General features: G+C 52.2%; 1 protein-coding gene across 1 annotated transcript; it reads right to left on the bottom strand.

Annotated features, from left to right (window-relative positions):
* On the bottom strand, window positions 1–20,593 carry HAPLN3 (hyaluronan and proteoglycan link protein 3). The gene is made up of 5 exons (XM_061567394.1): window positions 20,423–20,593; window positions 13,436–13,601; window positions 10,530–10,931; window positions 4,932–5,234; window positions 1–3,693 (listed from the first exon to the last, which is right to left on the bottom strand). Exons 2-5 carry the CDS (start codon window positions 13,578–13,580, stop codon window positions 3,395–3,397), a joined length of 1,149 nt encoding a protein of 382 aa, XP_061423378.1. The 5' UTR covers window positions 13,581–13,601; window positions 20,423–20,593; the 3' UTR covers window positions 1–3,394.
* Window positions 20,594–20,895: the final 302 nt, after the last annotated feature.

Below are 20,895 nucleotides of genomic sequence, written 5' to 3'. Positions count from 1 at the left end.
TTGAGTGTACACATTTTGGTGGCTTTTATTCTTTACAGAACGGGAGACATTACATAAACGTATAATATTTAAAATATATATGTCAAAAAAATATTACAGAAGCAAAAGAGTTATTGTTCCACGCGGATTCGTGCTGCATGCAGAACTCCTCCGGTTATCGGAGACCCTCTCATCCGCGGGGGTCATCCGCGATGTTTGTCGTCGTCGTCAAACTTCGTGGATAACCCCCGCGGATTATCGGGTGGATTTGCCACGCTGAGACTCCTCTAATCCGCGGGGAAATCGACAGTATTTGGAAGCCGCAGATAACACTGGTCAAAAAAAAAACTTTTTTCTGGCCTGGACTTTTGCAGCTGTTCTAGAATAATTTCAGGGTGCTGATGCCAAATCTGATCTCAGATTTGCTCAATCACATCTCATTTTTATGCTATCGGCATACCCCATTTTCATTGATTTTACCAGAAATTAACTCTGTCACTTATGATTGCAAGTTGTTGCGAGTCAGTGACTGCTTTAGTGTTAAAATATGGTGCTGTATTTTTAGGATAGTGTGTTTATAATATAATTTTATGTAGATATCCACATTTATTTAACATTTTTCTTCTGCAGTTTTTATTGAAAATGCAATATTTGATATCTCAAAAACCTGATGTGATAGACAAAAACTGATGCCAGATTTGGAATCACCTTAGAACCGTTGGAATACCTTATGCCAGAAAAAGTGTGTTGACCAGTGTAATAGAGAGTTTTCGCGGACCCCTTACAGCTGCTGCGGATAATATAAGTCGTGAGTAAAAAAGGTACGCGGATAAGTGGGAGTCGTGTATGCATACATATATTGTATGTGGCACGGCTGGGGAGCGTATGGCGGCCCGTGGGCTATATTCTATGGACCTGCGGCTTCGTTTCATACGGCCCGCGGCCACTAACGATGTACAAATGATGTTAATGCCGTCACTGCAATATAGCTGTCAACCCCTCATCAGTGCCTACCTTATTACATACAGACCTATTCAGATCGTATTGGTCACCCCGTGCCCTTATAGATCTCAACGTTCATACTACAAAGTCCCGTCGCAAGGGAGAAACAGACAAAATAAATGTGCCCGGATTGCAACGTCTGTACGCCGTATGGACCAGAAAACTCAATTTCCTTCTTCAAGAATACGGGTAAAGCGTATGGGTTGATCGGTATGCTGCCAGCACCATGACCACACTAATCGGGTACCAGGGGGGCACATTTTAGACCTGGCAACAACAACAATGTGTTTATAATGTTGGCACTGTACTCAAGTCACTTTTGCCACTGTGTAAGGGCCCCTTGCGGTGACCGAAGTGTCTTGAGCGCGTGTGTGGCAATTCTGGTGTTACACTTGGCCTGGCTTTCCTGGGACATTCGTTAGCACCTTGAGTCCCGCTATTAGCACCGTGGCGTAGTAATCCCCACCGCTCAACGCGATGCATTCACATGCTGTTGCCACCTCTGCCGGCATTGCAAGATATTCCTCTTCTTCCTTGCGGTGTCACCGGTGTTATTGTTGTTGCACCTCGGAGGTGGCAACCCCAGTGCACGCTCGCTGCCAAAGGGACCCCTCGGCAAGGAGAAGCTCCCTGCCCGCCGCTGCCCCGCGGGTGCATGCGAAGCGAGGGTACGATGCGTGACGCACGTTACCGACACGCCACGGCACGGATCAGAACGTGGTCGCACGCGGCGACGGCCACGACCATGCACACATCGCATTGTAATTGAAAAGTATGGCGATATTCTTCAAAGCATTGCTATGGCTTGTTGTGAGTACATTGTCTTAATATATAGAATACAACATTCTATATACACAGTACAGAGTGTTTGCCATCTATATTTCCCAATATATAACAGATTTGCCATTTCTACACCAGCTGGGCCTCGTCTGTGGGGGGCACGGTACCGCCGGGCTCACGTCAGGTTGACGCTCCGCGAACACAGTTTTTAACAACACCTGTGTCACGTGTGTCTGTGTGTGTCTTATCTTTTAGAATGCAATCTTACCTGGTGGCGCTTAACGTTTATCCTTCTCAATCTTGGAAATAAATTAGCAAAACGTCCGCTCCGTGTGCGGTGATTTTTTTGATCGAGTTTAAATTGAGCCTGTGACCAAGTAGATCTGGAACACGCTAGATCTCGCCAGATCTCGGAAGCTAAGTAGGGCTTGAGTCTGGTTAGTGCTTGGATGAGCGATCACTGTGGACAAACAGGTGTCAGAGGTTGAGTGGTGAGCACCTCTGATTAGCACGGTTAGCTACGTACGGTGCGAAAGAATTTCAACATGCATAGCAGAGGGAAGTGCACCAAAATCCACGGTTGTACTGTACTCGTTTGCTTCCACCACTCTGCTGTCCATCTTCACCAACAAGCTATGACCAACGTACGGTTCGGTAAAATAGCCCGTACCGCTGCCGGCGTGGGCAGGCCCTCATCCAGCAGTGGAGTGACGATGGGGTGGACACGTGTTTATCTTCCAAATTTACACCCTGTGGCCACAATGACATCTCGACCTTGAGTTTGGCTTTTCTACTCTTTTAAAACTACTTTTATTTTACCAGGTAAGGCCTGCTGAGCTATATAGCTCTTTTTCAGAAGTGACCTGGCCAAAAATGATCACCCCATGAAGTGGCTTATCATGCGGAAATTTATAGGAGCCAAATACTCTAAACGGATGTTTCTAAATGTGGAGGGAAAAACCGGTGGACCCGGAAAAAAGTCCACCACGGGGGTACATGCAAAAACCAAATATACAATCGTCGGTGTCGGGATCGAAACCACGACCTGTATACCAAGTGTGATAGTTAACATCTCGCCACCGCGGCGTTCCACTCCGGTTTCTCCCACCTGGTGAATCGGTTACAACGACGAGATCGGAGAGTGGGCCCATGAAGGGCTCGCTGCCACCGCAGCCACTGCTAGTGCAGACACAACTTCTGGGTCTCACTTTCAGATAAAAGCTAATGCAAAAACACTTGGTACTATTTCTGCCTGTCCCGTCTGTGCAATGGGAGAGGGTGGGTACAATAACTCTCATAAAGACTGGTGCTGCGTACACCTTGTGCCGCACAGGGACAGCTACCGTTGGGGTTGCCCAAGGCCAGACTGCAGCAGAGCATTGGTAAATGGTTGAGATGAGATGTGAAACAAAGCACTTAAAGGCACTTAAACACCCTGTAAACGTAAACCCTTATTCCTCACTGGCACACCAATGACCATGTGCAGGCTGGTGCAGTCTACACACATTGCGCCGCGCAGGGACAGCTGCCACTCGGGGTCCCCCAGGCTAAACCGCAGCAGGGCATTTGAATGATTGAGATGAGAAGTGAGCTGCCGAGAACGTTTAAACGAGCGCCATTACACCGCGAAATTCTAAGCGGCAAATGCCGCCTCCCGGTAGCAGTAAGCGCCGAAGCGGCCCTGCAGCTTGGAGGGGAAGCCCAGGGTGCGCACGCCGGGCTCGCCGCCGCCGCAGTTGTCGCGCGGGCTCACGATGGGGTAGCGCACGCTGCCGTCGGCGAGCCAGCCGGCGTCGCAGCGGTCCAGGTCGTGGTGGTGCCACGCCGAGTAGAGCTGCCCCACCGTGGCCAGGGAAGCGCCGGCGGCGGCGCAGGCGAGCACCGCCGCGGGGAACGGGAGCGTGCCGGCCCGCTCCAGGTAGTAGACCTCGCCTGAAGGGGGGGGGGGGGGGAGAGGGAGGTCACGCTGGGGTCAAACTAAAGCCTTTTTATTTTACCAGCTCTTTTTCAGAAGCGACCTGGCTATCACAAATGATAGGCCAATGAAGTGGCTTGTCATCATGTGGAAATTTATAGCAGCCACATACTCTGAATCCACGTTGATTCTAAATGTGGAGGGAAAAACTGGAGGACCCGGAGAAAAATCCACGCGACTACGGTGAGAGAGACACGCAAACTCCAAATATACAGCAGGCGTCAGGATTGGGATCGAACCCACGACCTCCTGTATACCGGGCGAGGTAGTTAACATCTCGCCATCAATGACAGGGGATTGGAGGGATCAGAGGCTCTCAAGGACCACAGGACCAGGAGGTCGATTTGCCAAGGGATGGAGTGGTCGGTGGATCGAGTGGATCTAAGGAATTTTGAGATTGGGGATGAAGTAAACGGTGGATCGATTAATTTAAGGATTTGGAAATCAGATGATGGAGGAATATGGGAATTGAAGGATCCAGGGATTTAGGGATTCGGAGCATACAACTCTGAGCTCAAGGTAGGGGATGTCACCTGTTTAGGGGAGGGAGGTGATTGACGGGGTTAGCGACTGGGATCTGAGGATAAGAGGATCTGGGAATCAGGGGACAAATGGATCAGGCGATGGAGGGATTCAGGAATAGTGGGATTGGGATATCTTATCGTAACATAATGTATATAGCGCCTTAACCAAGGTGCATTACAGTGAATTAAGAACGATACAACATGTGAATGTAATGGTGGAGATGAGGTGAATGAAACTGAGGAAGCAATGGGGGCAAATCTGTGATGGGTGAATTCGGTGAAAGCAAAATAGATGACAGTAAATGACGATGATTGAATGAATGAATGGGGTGAATGAGTGATAGCCATGTAATGAGAATATGAAGAGGGAACAGGAACGGGAATGGTTATGGGGGGGGGGGGGGGCGGAGACAAAGGGGGGTCGTGGGGTGAGCTCGGGAGTGTACATCTGCTGGCTCCAGGTAGGGGCTCGCATTAGCATAATTAGAACGGTTGGCTATGTACGGCGCGGAATAAGTTCAACGTACCTAAATACATACATCGACCCCTACTACGAAACTGCGATCTTCCTTCACGAAGATCGCCCTGCAGCCATAGGAACGGCGCGAATAGCGGACGCGCCACATTTATTCTTCTCAAAACCCTGACCGTCCATCGTCGAGCCACCGCACCTTTGATGGCAGCCGCGAAGCAGAAGGCGTCGAAGCGTTGGGGCGTGCGGTGCCGAAATCCGTAGCTGCGCAGGCCGGCCGGCGTCGCCTTCCCTCCGCAGGGCTCGCGGGGCACGGTGACGGGGTACTGCACCGAGCCGTCGGCCAGCCAGCCCGCGTTACACCAGTCGAGGCCTGCCTCCCAGCCCTGCAGCAGCTCCCCGAGCGTGGCCAGCGTGGCTCCCTGCTCCGCGCATGTCGCCTGCGCCTCCGCAAATGACAGCTTATAGCGGCCGCGCTGCGCCTGGTACGGAAACACCACGCCTGCAATGGCAAAGGAGCGGAGGGGCACGGGCGGAAGGTCAGGAGATGTTGAGGATTTTGTTTTGATTAGTATGACATGTCTATAATCTAGATCAGTGGTCTGCAACCTGCGGCTCCTGAACTGCGTGCGGCTCTTTCAGGACTGCTTCGCGATATTATTGGTGAAGGAACCACAGTCCCGTCTGTTCACGTTGCATTGCGGCTCTTGACTTATCGAGTGTTTTTACCGAATTCGGAAAAAACCCTCATATTTTGGTTGCCGACCCCTGATCTAGATTGGACACTCATTTGAGATCCGAGTTGTCCTTCCCCCGTACCTCCACATAGCACTTTTGGCTACGTACGGTGTGCGAAAAAGAGTTCAACACACACGGTCATATATCACGATACCTGAGCAGAGGCCTAAAAGATCAAGCGACCACCGACAACCAGTACTGATAATGTTGCAATAGATAAGAGATAACACTTTTTTATTTATTGAGTATGGCTGATGTTATTATGTGAGGTTGGGAATATTGACGATAGGAGGGAGAGTGGAGCCGTGCGAGGCAAGAAGCAGAGAGGGAAGAGTTTGGTTGGTGGCTGGAGGGAGAGAGTGGGATGAGTGGGAGGGTTGATTTGGTGAGTGGGTGGGTTGATTTGGTGAGTGGGTGGGTTGATTTGGTGAGTGGGTGGGTTGATTTGGTGAGTGGGTGGGTTGATTTGGTGAGTGGGTGGGTTGATTTGGTGAGTGGGTGGGTTGCTTTGGTGAGTGGGAGGGTTGATTTGGTGAGTGGGTGGGTTGATTTGGTGGGTGGGTTGGGTGGGTTGGGTGGGTAGGTAGGTTGGGTGGGTTGGGTGGGTAGGTCGGTTGGGTGGGTAGGTCGGTTGGGTGGGTAGGTGGGTTGGGTGGGTAGGTGGGGGGGTTGAGTGGGTGGGTGGATTGAGTTATTGGGTGGATTGAGTTATTGGCTGGATTGAGTGGGTGGAGTGAGCGAATCATGAAGTTCATTGTGTGGCCACCTGTGCAGAGACGATACAAAGTGCAGCGTTCGCTCGTTGCTCGTGAGGGGTACGAAATCAATTACCGTAAATAAATACGTAAATAAGCTATGAAACAGATGCAAATGATCATAACACAAAAATGTGGTTATAATACACTTTAAATACATTTTATGTCCAATAATAGTTTAGAAATTAACTTACCTTAAATTTTGATGATGCTGCGCAGGAGAATGATGTAACGATGGTGACGGTGATGATGGTGATGATGGTGACGGTGATGATGGTGACGATTGTGATGATGGTGACGGTGATGGTGGTGACGATGGTGATGGTGATGAAGATGGTGATGATGATGAAAATGGTGACGATGATGATGATGGTGATGATGATGAAAATGGTGACGATGATGATGATGATCGTTGTGATGTCATTACTGCTCCGACATAGACGCAGCAGAGTTCCAGATGCGAAGGAATGGCGTATTAGTGTAGTGCAATGAAGCTGACGTGGATGCTTTTTGACTGCGCCTGCCTTGCGCTGTTTTCACAGTAAATAAGAAACGTTGGCACCGCGTCCCGTGTTCGCTGGGCTGTTTCTACGATTGGCGTCGTGTCAACATGTTGAATGCCGTATAAACACACGCTTTTTACAAGTTGGACGCATCCCTGCACGTGTTGCCGTGTGCCGCATGGCACCACGGCGCCTTGCAATGAGTCAGTCGTTCCATCCCGAGGGGAAGTTTTTTTTCGACGAACAACAATCAAACATTTTATTTCACGCATGTGGCTTGTGGCTTTTCTCTCTGGACGTCCGGCAGTTGCCATGCCAACAGTGAGTGCACGAGGCCAAGGGAGGGCCAGCGATTTGCTGAGCTTGTTTGGAATTCGCAGCGTCCGCACGCGTCCCGTGCCGCGCAGGCGGCAGCGAGGGCATTGGTGGAGTAGCCGTGGCGCGGCTCGCGAGAACAGGGCTGTACAACAAAGTGTGGACGAATACTGTCCGTCCCTTCTGCTTGGGATAACGGGTTTGCCTCCCTCACACGCGTCACAGCGCCTTTGGTTTCCTTCCGCGCATGCTGATTGGGTGAACCCACACCTGAGCATATATACGCCGTGAACAGAAAACAAATCTGTGAATCTGCAAGCGAGGCTGTTCCCACTGCCAAACGGGAAGACGCCATGTAGACAAAGCCAGTCGAGGTCTCATCGCTCACGAATGGGCGTCGCTGATTGGCTGAGGGCGCGTCTCCCGAAATTGGCGCGCCGCGTGCGTAACGTAAACACGGAACCGCGAGTCAACATGTTAACGTTCAGTGGAACCGTGAGTCAACTTGTTAACGTTCAGTCGGAACCGCGAGTCAACATGTTAACGTTCAGTGGAACCGTGAGTCAACATGTTAACGTTCAGTGGAACCGTGAGTCAACATGTTAACGTTCAGTCGGAACCGTGAGTCAACATGTTAACGTTCAGTCGGAACCGCGAGTCAACATGTTAACGTTCAGTCGGAACCGCGAGTCAACATGTTAACGTTCAGTCGGAACCGCGAGTCAACATGTTAACGTTCAGTGGAACCGTGAGTCAACATGTTAACGTTCAGTCGGAACCGCGAGTCAACATGTTAACGTTCAGTGGAACCGTGAGTCAACATGTTAACGTTCAGTCGGAACCGCGAGTCAACATGTTAACGTTCAGTGGAACCGTGAGTCAACATGTTAACGTTCAGTCGGAACCGTGAGTCAACATGTTAACGTTCAGTCGGAACCGCGAGTCAACATGTTAACGTTCAGTGGAACCGTGAGTCAACATGTTAACGTTCAGTGGAACCGTGAGTCAACATGTTAACGTTCAGTGGAACCGCGAGTCAACATGTTAACGTTCAGTCGGAACCGCGAGTCAACATGATAACGTTCAGTGGAACCGTGAGTCAACATGTTAACGTTCAGTGGAACCGTGAGTCAACATGTTAACGTTCAATGGAACCGTGAGTCAACATGTTAACGTTCAGTCGGAACCGCGAGTCAACATGTTAACGTTCAGTGGAACCGTGAGTCAACATGTTAACGTTCAGTGGAACCGTGAGTCAACATGTTAACGTTCAGTCGGAACCGTGAGTCAACATGTTAACGTTCAGTGGAACCGTGAGTCAACATGTTAACGTTCAGTCGGAACCGTGAGTCAACATGTTAACGTTCAGTGGAACCGCGAGTCAACATGTTAACGTTCAGTGGAACCGTGAGTCAACATGTTAGCGTTCAGTGGAACCGTGAGTCAACATGTTAACGTTCAGTGGAACCGTGAGTCAACATGTTAACGTTCAGTGGAACCGTGAGTCAACATGTTAACATTCAGTGGAACCGTGAGTCAACATGTTAACGTTCAGTGGAACCGCGAGTCAACATGTTAACGTTCAGTGGAACCGTGGGGTCCTTTGGGAGGCGAAACGTTAACCGATAAACTGTTAACCGATGACGATTTTAACCGAGGAACTACTGTATGCTATATAGATATAGAAACGCAGAGCTTGGATATGTGTGTCTAGCGCCGGCTCAACTTCTGATTGCTGTTGATGCCTTCCGGCATCGTGTGCGATTCATCGGCAATCGGGAGAGATGTGGTTTGGCGTGAACGACGACGGCAATAATACGACAAGAAAAAAAACTAAATAACGCTCCACCGACATTGACGGACTGGGACAATTTTTTTCTTAAATCGGGCCAAGGCATTTGAAAACACACCAGCCACACATTCGGGCTATGGCCAATAATTATTTTCATATTATGTTGAAGTGGGTTGTTGTGCGATAGCAAACTGTGCAGTTACTAGTAGCGAGATTTGCCGCGTGCCGACATATTGGCGTGATTTTGCCGCACGATCTCATTGGGTCCATTAGGGGCAGGGACCAAAAAAACGAACGAGGAGCCGGTGAGGAAGAATCTTTGGGGCTGCCGAATATATGGATGGGACTTGATGCAAACTGAGAGCGTAAATAAAGCAAGGAAGCGTACACATTAAAGGTAATCAAATATTTTCGTAAAATATAAATGTTTTACTCTGATCACATGTGTAGTGACATCACGGATGACACTGTGCAATGCCGGCTCGAGCGAGGCACGGCGTGCGATGCATCGTCATCGCGGACACCCCGTAGGTGGGTGTAGTACCAGTCCTAGAGGCGACTCGGTGAGCGCTGGGATAGCGCTGAGATTGGCACCACGCGTGACGTGTAGTGCTGACTCCTACAGGAGGGAGTATGAGAGTGTCAGCCATGGGATGATGTTACCCGAGGCCATGGCACTCTGGTTAACCCTGGAAGGCAAGTGACCAGTAAGATCTACACAGGGGCCTCAGGTGGGGGCTCGGGGGTGGTCACGTGTCAGGGTGAGATCCTACGGCAAGGGTCGAGAATGGACAAGAGGTTTCTCGAAGGTGGTCGTGGCCAAGGGCGGGGCCAGCCACGACCCGGGAGCATGTAAACCGGGTCCCCACAGGGAGCGGAGTTCAGCGTTGCTGTCGTCATCTGAAGATCTTCGTTCTACGTTCTACGTCCAAGAAGAAGTCACCAACACGTGGACGAGGGCCCAAGCCAGGGTCCTGCCCATTGTAGCTACTCCCAGTAACTAGCGTAGTTAGCCTGGTGGTCCACCACCACAGGTTATCTGGTGAAGGGGCAGTAACCCCTTTGTGCTATGTGTTGGTGTTAATAAATATGTGTTGCCTCCAAGAAGTACGTCTGCGACTCAGTTGAATCCACTGCACATGTATAATTTACCCAGAATAAACTGGCCCTTGAAATTGACTGGCCCCAACCGGGCATTTTCCACAAAGACTACTGCCCTATGACCAATACTGCACATAGACTAACACTGCACATAGACTCAATACTGTACCTCCGATTTAGCACGGTTGACTACGTACGGTGCGAAAGAAGTTCAACAGACATCCACACCAATCGGGGGCTTTCCCACCACCACCAACAGACACACACCCCAAGTGGGGCTTGCCCACCACCACCAACAGACACACACCCCAAGTGGGGCTTGCCCTCCACCACCAACAGACACACACCCCAAGTGGGGCTTGCCCACCACCACCAACAGACACACACCCCAAGTGGGGCTTGCCCTCCACCACCAACAGACACACACCCCAAGTGGGGCTTGCCCTCCACCACCAACAGACACACACCCCAAGTGGGGCTTGCCCTCCACCACCAACAGACACACACCCCAAGTGGGGCTTGCCCACCACCACCAACAGACACACACCCCAAGTGGGGCTTGCCCACCACCACCAGCACCAGCAGCCACTCACCGTCCAGCTCGAGCTCCACCTCCCCCTTGTCGTCCTCCAGGCCGTCCACCACCTCGCAGCGGTAGCGGCCGCGGTCCGCCAGGCGCACGTCGGCCAGCAGCAGCGACGCGTCGTGGCGGTCGGCCCGCAGGAGGCCGGCCCGGCCTTGGTACGGGCCGAACGCGCGCTGCAGGCCGCCCATGGCCGCGACGACGTCCGTCTCGGCCTCCACGGCACCGGCGGCGCCGACGCCCCCTCCTCCGCCCAGCTCGGGGAGCCGGGTCCACTTGACCCGCACCGCCCGCGCCGAGCCGCCCGATTCGGCCGGGTGGAAGCGGCAAGGCAGCGTGGCGTTGCCGCCGCGCAGCGACAGCACCACCTTGGCCGCCACCTCCACGGTCAGGTGGGTGCCGGCGGGGACCACTGAGGAGGGACCCAGGGAGAGGAGGGGGAGGGGGAGGAGGGGGAGGAGGGGGAGGAGGGGGAGGAGTGGGAGGAGGAGGAGGGGGAGGAGGAGGAGGGGGAGGAGGGGGATGAGGGAGAGGAGGGAGAGGAGGGGAAGGAGGAGGAGGGGGAGGAGGAGGAGGGGGAGGAGGGGGAGGAGTGGGAGGAGGGAGAGGAGGGGGAGGAGGAGGAGGAGGGGGAGGAGGGAGAGGAGGGAGAGGAGTGGGAGGAGGGAGAGGAGGGGGAGGAGGGGGAGGAGAAGGAGGAGGAGGAGGGGGAGGAGGAGTGGGAGGAGGGAGAGGAGGGGGAGGAGGGGGAGGAGGAGGAGGGGGAAGAGGAGTGGGAGGAGGAGGAGGGGGAGGAGGAAGAGGGGGAGGAGGGGGATGAGGGAGAGGAGGGAGAGGAGGGGAAGGAGGAGGAGGGGGAGGAGGAGTGGGAGGAGGGAGAGGAGGGGGAGGAGGGGGAGGAGGAGGGGAGGAGGGGGAGGAGGGGGAGGAGGGCTCAGCGATCTCCCGGCCACCGGGGGTGCAGCGCGCGTGGCTCAGGGCACGGGACAATGCTCGTGGAGAGGAGCGGTGGTGCAGCGGTTAGGGCTACGCTGCGCTACGAGCCCGGCGACCCGAGTTCGATTCCCGCTCACGGCCGCCAACAGCGGTGGCGATGATCCGAACCGGTTCTGGGCCGCCACTAGATTGACTCGGCCTCAAATGAGTACCTGGGGCTGTGTGCAAAAACATCGACGCTGGGGAGACAAAGGCGGCCGGGCGTGGTGTTGGCCACCCCATCCCCTTGCGTGCCGTGCCGGCCTTCGTAGGTGCTCGCTAACGGCACTTGCCCCAACAGTCTGTTTAGGCTACACGGGAGATCTTTGCGTTTGTGTTTTTTGTGCAATGCCCCCCCCCCCGCCCTGTTCAAATTGCCACCCCCCCCCCCTCTTTTCGTAGCTCGGTGCAGTTGCACTGCCTGCGCACGGCTCGGTAGCTGTGCCATTCCCTCCTCACCTCCACCCCCAATCCACTTGGGATGCACACAGCGCGACGTTGCACCCCCCTCACTGTGACTCCCATTGTTGAATTTTGTTTCAACCGAGTATATAACCCTCTTGCCTGACCCAACAGTGGTACGAATAATGAACATCAACATTTTAAGCAATTGTCCATTTTGTGAGGTAAACCTAACTAGCTAAGTAACTGCAAGGAAATAGCGCATTTCCACGGACGCTCTGCACACGTGACGTGATTTGTTCTCGCTCGCTGGTTGCGAGTTTAGAAAGGTATTTTTACATCGTTATAGGTTACCATATGGATTAAAATTTTGTATCGTGGATATCATATATTGGCAGATACCTACGTGATTATTCACCAATGATTCATACGTTCATAAATCACCTCACGTAACCCCCCTGGGACATTGACACGTGCCCCACGCGTGAGAACCACTGCCCTATGCGAAGCTTAAAACCCACACAGGTTTGACCGATGTTGGCCAAACCAGGTCCCAATGCTGACCAATCACAAATCACTCAGTGGGGATCACAGCAGAAGCAGAAGTAATCATCTCCCGCCTCCCCTCCTCGACTGCTAAAACTTGGTCAGGACCCTCCTGACAAAGAGTCTTGAGACCCAGTGAGGCTTCCCTGGGGTGTGCACGCGGAGCGATGTGTAACAACGAGCACAGGTTACAAGAACAGCCGATGTCATCGCTTCGTCTCCGCGGTTCGATGTCCTCTCGGTGGCCAATCACTCGAGCTCGTGTGAACGTGCCGATGATCGTCCCGACTCCACCTCCACCCCCAATCGCAGCCCAGCTCACATGGCCGTGCCGAGTTCACGATGTTGCCCGCCCACCACCACCAACAGCAGCCACGAAGTGGCGGTGACGTCACCACGGTGCCTGTGCCAGGCCAGGTGCACTTTGAGGCCACGTGAATTGCCAAAGGCTCGCTGACAGGAGGTCACGGGACAAACCCAGGTCTTATGGGTTGACTGAGATGCTGTGTTTTAGTCGCACCCGGCACTCTGCTCGTTGTTGTTGGAGGGCAATTGCCTCCAACTGACCAGTATCGTCCTTCACGAGCCTTCTCCATAGAGGCCGATGTTGACACCGCTGGTACCAGTCTTTGGCAAGTCCACTCAGTTCCACATCCTCCCGTACTACATCAGTGCATTTCTTCTCGAGCTCGTATCGTGGCCGTTTAGAGACCTCTATCCGGCCAAACATAAGATGCATGTGCATGCAGTGGCTAGGCATGCAGGCTACATGACCCAGCCAACGCAGTCTTGCCTGCCAGAGGAGCTCACTGATGAGAATGTGTCCAGATCTTTCAAGCATCTGTGAACTCCTCACACATTGCAGCTTAGTTAAACCCAGGATGGATCGTAGGCAGGCCAACCTGAATGTTTCTAACCGATGCACCAACCATCGCCACCACCGCCATCACCGGAGTTACCGCCTCCCCCAACCCCTCCATGGGCGACACTCACCCTCGTCGTGCTCGTGAGCGTGTCGACGGATCGTGGGGGCCCGCGCGGCCCCCAGGGGCCCCGATGAGCCGAGATGGGGTGCCCCGCACAGGAGCAGGAGCAGCAGCAGCAGCCGCAGCGGCGGCGGCGACGACGGTGGTGTCATGGTGGAGCTGGGTTGGATCACCTGGTGCACAGGGGGCCGGCCACGTGGTGGCACGAGGTGATTCAGTCATGGGGCATAGGGTATTGGGGTAAATTGTAATGAGACACGGGGTCAAGGTCATGGGGTAATGGGTTACGGGGTCACGAGGTCATGAGACTCGGGGTCATGCGATCTGAAACACGAGGTCATGGGGAGTACGCTATTGGGCCACACGGTCACAATGTCATGAGTTGGACAATTACAAAGTCACGGGCTGTGAGGGGTCATTCGATATAAGGTCAAGAGTCACGTGGTCATGGAACAAGGTCATGCAGTGCAGGGTCACAAGGTGAGCGAGTGAAGGAATACGGGGTCACGAGATACACGCTCATGGGGTCAGAGATCATTGTACGTACGATCGTGGGGCACGGGGTGACGAGCCACAAGGTTATGGGGTCAGAGGGCTCAGGGTGTGTGAATAATTTGAGATCGTCTCAATGTCTGAAGAAGCCGTCACCCACAAAGATGCTGTGGACATTTTACAAGCACCGCAACGCTCACCCTGATGACAACAACAACCCCCGTTAACCGCTCAGTGGCGGTGACGTCACCCCGGCGCTTGTGCCAAGCGAGGTGCACTTTGAGGCCACGTGAAGTGTCGATAGGACCGCTGGCAGGAGGTCACGGAACAGACCCAGGTGCCGTGGGTCGAATGACTGAGACGACTGGCCAGATGCACCAGCTGTACTCCGCACTGTGCCAACTATCTGCGTCTTATCTGCCCGTCGCTCCGCTCGTTGTGAGCGTCGCTCCTCTTGCCCTCCGTTGTTGTTGGCGGCGCGACTGCCTCCAATTCCTAACACGTGCATCACCGTGTGTGCTGTGGCATCACCGTGTGTGCTGTGGCATCACCGTGTGTGTGGGCACGGTTCCTGTGTTCCCTTGGCCCGGGCAAGGATTCCACCAATCCAGCAGAGGGCGGGAGAGGGACCATTCTCATCACCACCCAGTCAGATGATCACGTAAACCAGAATAATTAATCCAATGATTACATGATCAGATGATCAATCACACGGTCAGATGACCAAACATATTATCATATGACCAATACAATTATCATATGATCAATAACATGATCAATATCATGGTCAGAATACGAATCAGAACATCTGACGGAGCGGTGGCGCAGCGGTTCGCGACACTGCGTCATGAACCAACTCGACTCTCTGATTATATTCTTAGGGTTTTTTTCGGTAAAGTCACGTAGGTAAATTTTTTTTTAATTAATAAAAAGTTAAATAAAAATAAAAATGACGACGTTTCGGAGGCAACACAAGCTTCCGTCTTCAGGTGGAACCGTCACAGCACGATAGCTGTATCAAGTAAGACGGCAGCCGCACCTTAACAACTCTGGTACCTCCCAGTTCAACCAGTCTACACAACAAAGGCTCATTCCTAGCACGGCTTCAGCCGCACCAACCTCACAACAATAATAATACAAAACTCCGATCCAGGTGCCTTGCCTTGGCTCCTCCCACCCTCAACCAGTATATATACAAAGACGGGTCGCTTGGAATTTCTCTTACTTGATACAGCAATCGTGCTGTGACGGTTCCACCTGAAGACGGAAGCTTGTGTTGCTTATTTTTATTTTACTTTTTTAAAATTTAAATTTTTACCTACGTGACTTTACCGAAAAAACCTAAGAATATGAATCCTTGCAGTCACGAAAGCTTCAAATCTAGAATCGACTCTCTGAGTTCACATTGCCGGCGAATATCAGTGGCGATTGATGTCTGAAAGCGGCGTAGCCCATCGCCGCCGTCTTCAGCAACTCGCAGTGACCAGCGTGGTGAAGTATGTTCAAACACGCCGCTACGTGCGGCCGTGCGGGGTGCCATTCAGCCCGGCGGCTGCTGTTGTTGTTATTGTGAATTAGAATTGACGATGTGGAGGAATGAGCGCTCGGCAGGCAAGCCACGTGACCAGGGAACCGTGTGATGAGGGGTGAGTCGAGCCACGCGGCCACACGGCCAATCAGCGGCCCAGGAAATTAAACAATTAACCCGATAGCCCGGGCCATTAATCAAGCACGCCGGGTGAATGATTACTCGGGTTTCACGGCGAGTCTCACGGTGTATGTGTCTCAGTATGTGTGTGTGTCACGGTGTTTGTGTGTGTGTCAAGGTGTCTGTGTGTGTCTCAGGGTGTGTGTATGTGTGTGTCACGGTGTTTGTGTGTGTGTCAAGGTGTCTGTGTGTGTCTCAGGGTGTGTGTGTGTCGCGGTGTTTGTGTGAATATGACGGTGTCTGTGTGTGTCTCAGCGTGTGTGTGTCACGGTGTTTGTATGTGTCTCAGCGTGTGTGTATGTGTGTGCCACGGTGTTTGTGTGTGTGTCGTGGTGTCTGTGTGTGTCACGGTGTTTGTATGTGTCTCAGCGTGTGTGTATGTGTGTGCCACGGTGTTTGTGTGTGTGTCGTGGTGTCTGTGTGTGTCACGGTGTTTGTATGTGTCTCAGCGTGTGTGTATGTGTGTCACGGTGTTTGTGTGTGTGTCAAGGTGTCTGTGTGTGTCTCAGGGTGTGTGTGTTAGTGTCTGCGTGTGAATCTCACGGTGTCTGTGTGTGTCTCAGCGTGTGTGCATGTGTGTGTCACGGTGTCTGTGTGTCTCAGGGGGTGTGTGTCTCACTGTGTGTGTCGTGGTGTCTGTGTGTGTCGTGGTATCTGTGTGTGTGTATCGTGGTGTCTGTGTGTGTCGTGGTGTCTGTGTGTCAGTCTCATGGTGTCTGTGTGTGTGTCGTGGTGTCTGTGTGTGTGAGTCTCATGGTGTCTGTGTGTGTGTCGTGGTGTCTGTGTGCGAGTCTCATGGTGTCTGTGTGTGTGTCGTGGTGTCTGTGTGTGTGTCTCATGGTGTCTGTGTGTGTGTCGTGGTGTCTGTGTGCGAGTCTCATGGTGTCTGTGTGTGTGTCGTGGTGTCTGTGTGTCAGTCTCATGGTGTCTGTGTGTGTGTCGTGGTGTCTGTGTGTCTCATTGTGTCTGTGTGTGTGTCGTGGTATCTGTGTGTGAGTCTCATGGTGTCTGTGTGTGTGTCGTGGTGTCTGTGTGTGAGTCTCATGGTGTCTGTGTGTGTCGTGGTGTCTGTGTGTGTGAGTCTCATGGTGTCTGTGTGTGTCGCGGTGTCTGTGTGTAAGGCTGCACGGGGGATCTTTGTATAGTTTAATGCCAAGGCAACGGTGATCGTGGAAACTAAACTTGGCTTGGAGCTCTCGTGACTGCAGGAATGACTCTTTGGTTCTTTCGGTAAAGTCACGTAGAAAGAGAAATTAATAAATTAAATACTAGCACACGACGTTTCGATTGCAACACAAGCAATCATCAGGTACAAATGAAAGAGGAAACAACCTAGTAAACTCGGAAATACAATGCAATACAACACAGAGAGTCGGCTAACATAACAGTCAGCACCCTGCCTGGTTGATGACGTTCTTCCAGAGAGTGCTACATTTGAGAGAGATGGTGGTCGTGGAGTTGCGCGCAATGGCGAGTGGCCAATGGGTTCCGTTTGTTGCTGGCAACTCGTGGCGACCACCAGGACACGGGCTTCCCTATCGCGCACTCGCACAACGACAAAGGTGCCCCGTGTAGCCGATAGAGACTGTTGGGGCAAGTGCCGCGTGTTCATGTGTGTCCACACACAAACACGTGCTCATTTGCACGCACACACAAACACGTGTTCATGTGTGTCCACATACAAACACGCGCTCATGTGTGGTCGCACAAACACAAACACGTGTTCATGTGTGTCCACACACAACACGTGTTCATGTGTGTCCACACACAAACGCGTGTTCATGTGTGTCCACACACAAACGCGTGTTCATGTATGTCCACACACAAACACGTGCTCATGTGTGGTCGCACAAACACAAACACGTGTTCATGTGTGTCCACACACAACACGTGTTCATGTGTGTCCACACACAAACGCGTGTTTATTATTTATTATACGTGACTTTACCGAAAAAAACCAAAGAATAGCTGGGAGTCTGTATCGTAGTGTATAGTAGTGTAGTAGGGTATAGTGTAGTGTAGTAGTGTATAGTGTAGTAGTGTATTGTGTAGTGTATAGTAGTGTAGTAGTGTATAGTAGTGTATAGTGTAGTGTAGTAGTGTATAATGTAGTAGTGTATAGTGTAGTAGTGTATAGTGTAGTGTAGTAGTGTATAATGTAGTAGTGTATAGTAGTGTAATAGTGTAGTGTATAGTGTAGTAGTGTATAGTGTAGTAGTGTATAGTGGAGTGTATAGTGTAGTAGTGTATAGTATATAGTGTAGAGTAGTAGTGTATAGTGTAGTAGTGTATAGTGTAGTAGTGTATAGTGTCGTAGTGTATAGTGTAGTAGTGTATAGTATATAGTGTAGTGTAGTAGTGGATAGTGTAGTAGTGTATAGTGTAGTAGTGTATAGTGCAGTAGTGTATAGTGCAGTAGTGTATAGTGCAGTAGTGTATAGTGTCGTAGTGTATAATGTAGTAGTGTATAGTAGTGTAGTAGTGTATAGTGTAGTAGTGTATAGTGTAGTAGTGTATAGTGTAGTGTAGTAGTGTATAGTAGTGTATAGTGTAGTGTATAGTGTAGTAGTGTATAGTAGTGTATAGTGTAGTAGTGTATAGTGTAGTGTATAGTGTAGTGTATAATGTAGTGTATAGTAGTGTAAAGTGTAGTGTATAGTTTAGTGTAGTAGTGTATAGTGTAGTGTATAGTGTAGTGTATAGTGTAGTAGTGTATAGTAGTGTAAAGTGTAGTGTATAGTTTAGTGTAGTAGTGTATAGTGTAGTGTATAGTGTAGTAGTGTATAGTGTAGTAATGTATAGTGTAGTGTAGTATAGTAGTGTATCGTAGTGTAGTGTATAGTGTAGTGTAGTAGTGTATAGTAGTGTATAGTGTAGTGTAGTAGTGTATAGTAGTGTATAGTGTAGTGTAGTAGTGTATAGTAGTGTATAGTGTAGTGTATCGTAGTAACGTTGTGCTCGAGTCTGTCGCCAGAGACATGGAGGTGTGGGACCGCCCGACTCACCGCGCTGTCGCCGGGACAAGCGGATTGAGAAACGAACAAACGAAGACAAAGATCCCCCGTACTGATTTCACGCACTGTTGGGGCAAGTGCTGCTAGCGAGCACCTACTAAGGCAGGGGGTGGGGTGGCCAGCAACACCCACGCCCGGCCGCCTTCGTCTCCCCAGTGCTGATGTGCACACACCGCACCGTGGCCAAGTGACACTGACGCATCGCAAGACGACGCAGAACCACTCCAGCACAGCCGTGCTGTTAGTAGCGAGTCGCAGCAGCGCCTATGAAGGCCGGCACGGCACACGAGGGGGTGGGTGGCCAGCACCACGTCCGACCGCCTTTGTCTCCTTTGTGGCGATGTTTACGCACCGCATCTGGTACTCGTTTGAGGCTGAGTCGATTTAGGGGAGGCCCAGGACCGGCTCATATAATCGTCACTGGTGTTGACCGTGAGCGGGAATCTAACTCGGGTTCGCAGGGTTCGTTGCGGAGCGCGCTAATCACTGCGCCACCGCTCCTCCCACAGATTCAGACACAAACACACGTACACTGTGATACATCCACTGCCGCACAGGTCAACACAAGTCACAGACACACTCTCACACACTTTCACTCTCATACACAAATTCTCTCACACAATCTCACTCATACACTCTCAATCACTCTCACACGCACACTCACACACTCTCCCTCACACACTCTCACTCTCAATCACTCTCACACACACTCTCACTCACACACTCACACTCTCACATACTCACACACTCTCACACACACACTCACACACACTCTCACTCACACACTCTCACAATCACACACTCCCCCACTCACACACACTCTCACTCCCTCACACTCCCCCACTCACACACTCTCACTCACACACTCTCACTCACATACTCTCATTCACACACACTCTCACACTCACACACTCTCACACTCTCACTCCCTCACACTCCCTCACACTCACACTCCCTCACACTCACACACTCTCACACCCTCCCACTCCCTCACACTCCCCCACTCACACTCCCTCACACTCCCCCACTCACAAACTCTCACTCTCACTATCTCACTCCCTCACACTCACACACTCTCACACACTCCCACTCCCTCACACTCCCCCACTCACACTCCCTCACACTCACACACTCTCACACACTCACACACTCTCACTATCTCACTCCCTCACACTCACACACACACTCACTCCCTCACACTCCCCCACTCACAAATTCTCACTCTCACTATCTCACTCCCACACACACTCACACACACTCACACACACTCACACACTCACTCCCTCACACTCCTCCACTCACACACACACTCACACACACTCACACACACTCACTCCCTCACACTCCTCCACTCACACACACACTCACACACTCACTCACACACACACTCACACACTCACACACACACACTCACTCCCTCACACTCCTCCACTCACACACACACTCACACACTCACTCACACACTCACACACACACTCACTCCCTCACACTCACACACTCACAAACTCTCACTCACACTCCCCCACTCACACACACTCACACACACACTCACTCCCTCACACTCACACACTCACAAACTCTCACTCACACTCCCCCACTCACACACACTCACACACACACTCACTCCCTCACACTCACACACACTCACTCCCTCACACACACACACTCACACACTCACTCACACACTCACACACACACTCACACACACACTCACACACACACACTCACACACTCACACACACTCACACACACACTCACTCCCTCACACTCCTCCACTCACAGGGCTCCTGTCCGCCACGTGCTCCCTCCTCGCTGTCGCGGATCCGCGCTGGGAGCGCCTCGCTTCTGTCCCGGGGCGCGGGTCTCAGCTCTGTCCCTCGCTCCTCCCTCCCTCCGTCTCTCTGTCTCTCTCTCGTGTGCTCGCTCACTCACTCGCTTATCTTTACTCTCCCACCCCGACTCTCCCCTGTTCCTTCTCTCTCTCTCACGCCCTCTTCCTTCTCTCGCGATCCTCCCACCTCCTGCGTTCTCTCTCTCACTGGTCGCTCTCCCCTCCCTCCGTCCCTCTCCTCCCTCCCTCTCCTCTCTCTCCTCGCTCCGATCGCATCGCAGAGCGCGGAGTGGCTCTTAGCGCTGCACGCGGGGCCCCGTGGAGGGCTGCGGGGGGAGGGGATGGAGGGGATGGATGGATGGAGGGGAGGGATGGAGGGGAGGGAGGGATGGAGGGGAGGGAGGGATGGAGGGGAGGGATGG

This window comes from Lethenteron reissneri, chromosome 1 (genome assembly GCF_015708825.2).
Source record: "Lethenteron reissneri isolate LAM-NWPU_2019-01 chromosome 1, ASM1570882v1, whole genome shotgun sequence".
In the NCBI taxonomy this organism is placed as follows: domain Eukaryota; kingdom Metazoa; phylum Chordata; class Hyperoartia; order Petromyzontiformes; family Petromyzontidae; genus Lethenteron; species Lethenteron reissneri.
Note: the sequence above shows the minus strand (reverse complement) of the source record. Positions and strands in the feature narration are given on the sequence as shown.

Coding starts and splice junctions, on each gene's coding strand:
- HAPLN3 (XM_061567394.1), bottom strand. CDS start 13,580: ATGACACCACCGTCGTCGCCGCCGCCGCTGCGGCTGCTGCTGCTGCTC. Junction 10,932..13,435: donor CGCTCACGAGCACGACGAGG/GTGAGTGTCGCC, acceptor GTCCCTCCTCAG/TGGTCCCCGCCGGCACCCAC. Junction 5,235..10,529: donor GGTGGAGCTCGAGCTGGACG/GTGAGTGGCTGC, acceptor TTGCCATTGCAG/GCGTGGTGTTTCCGTACCAG.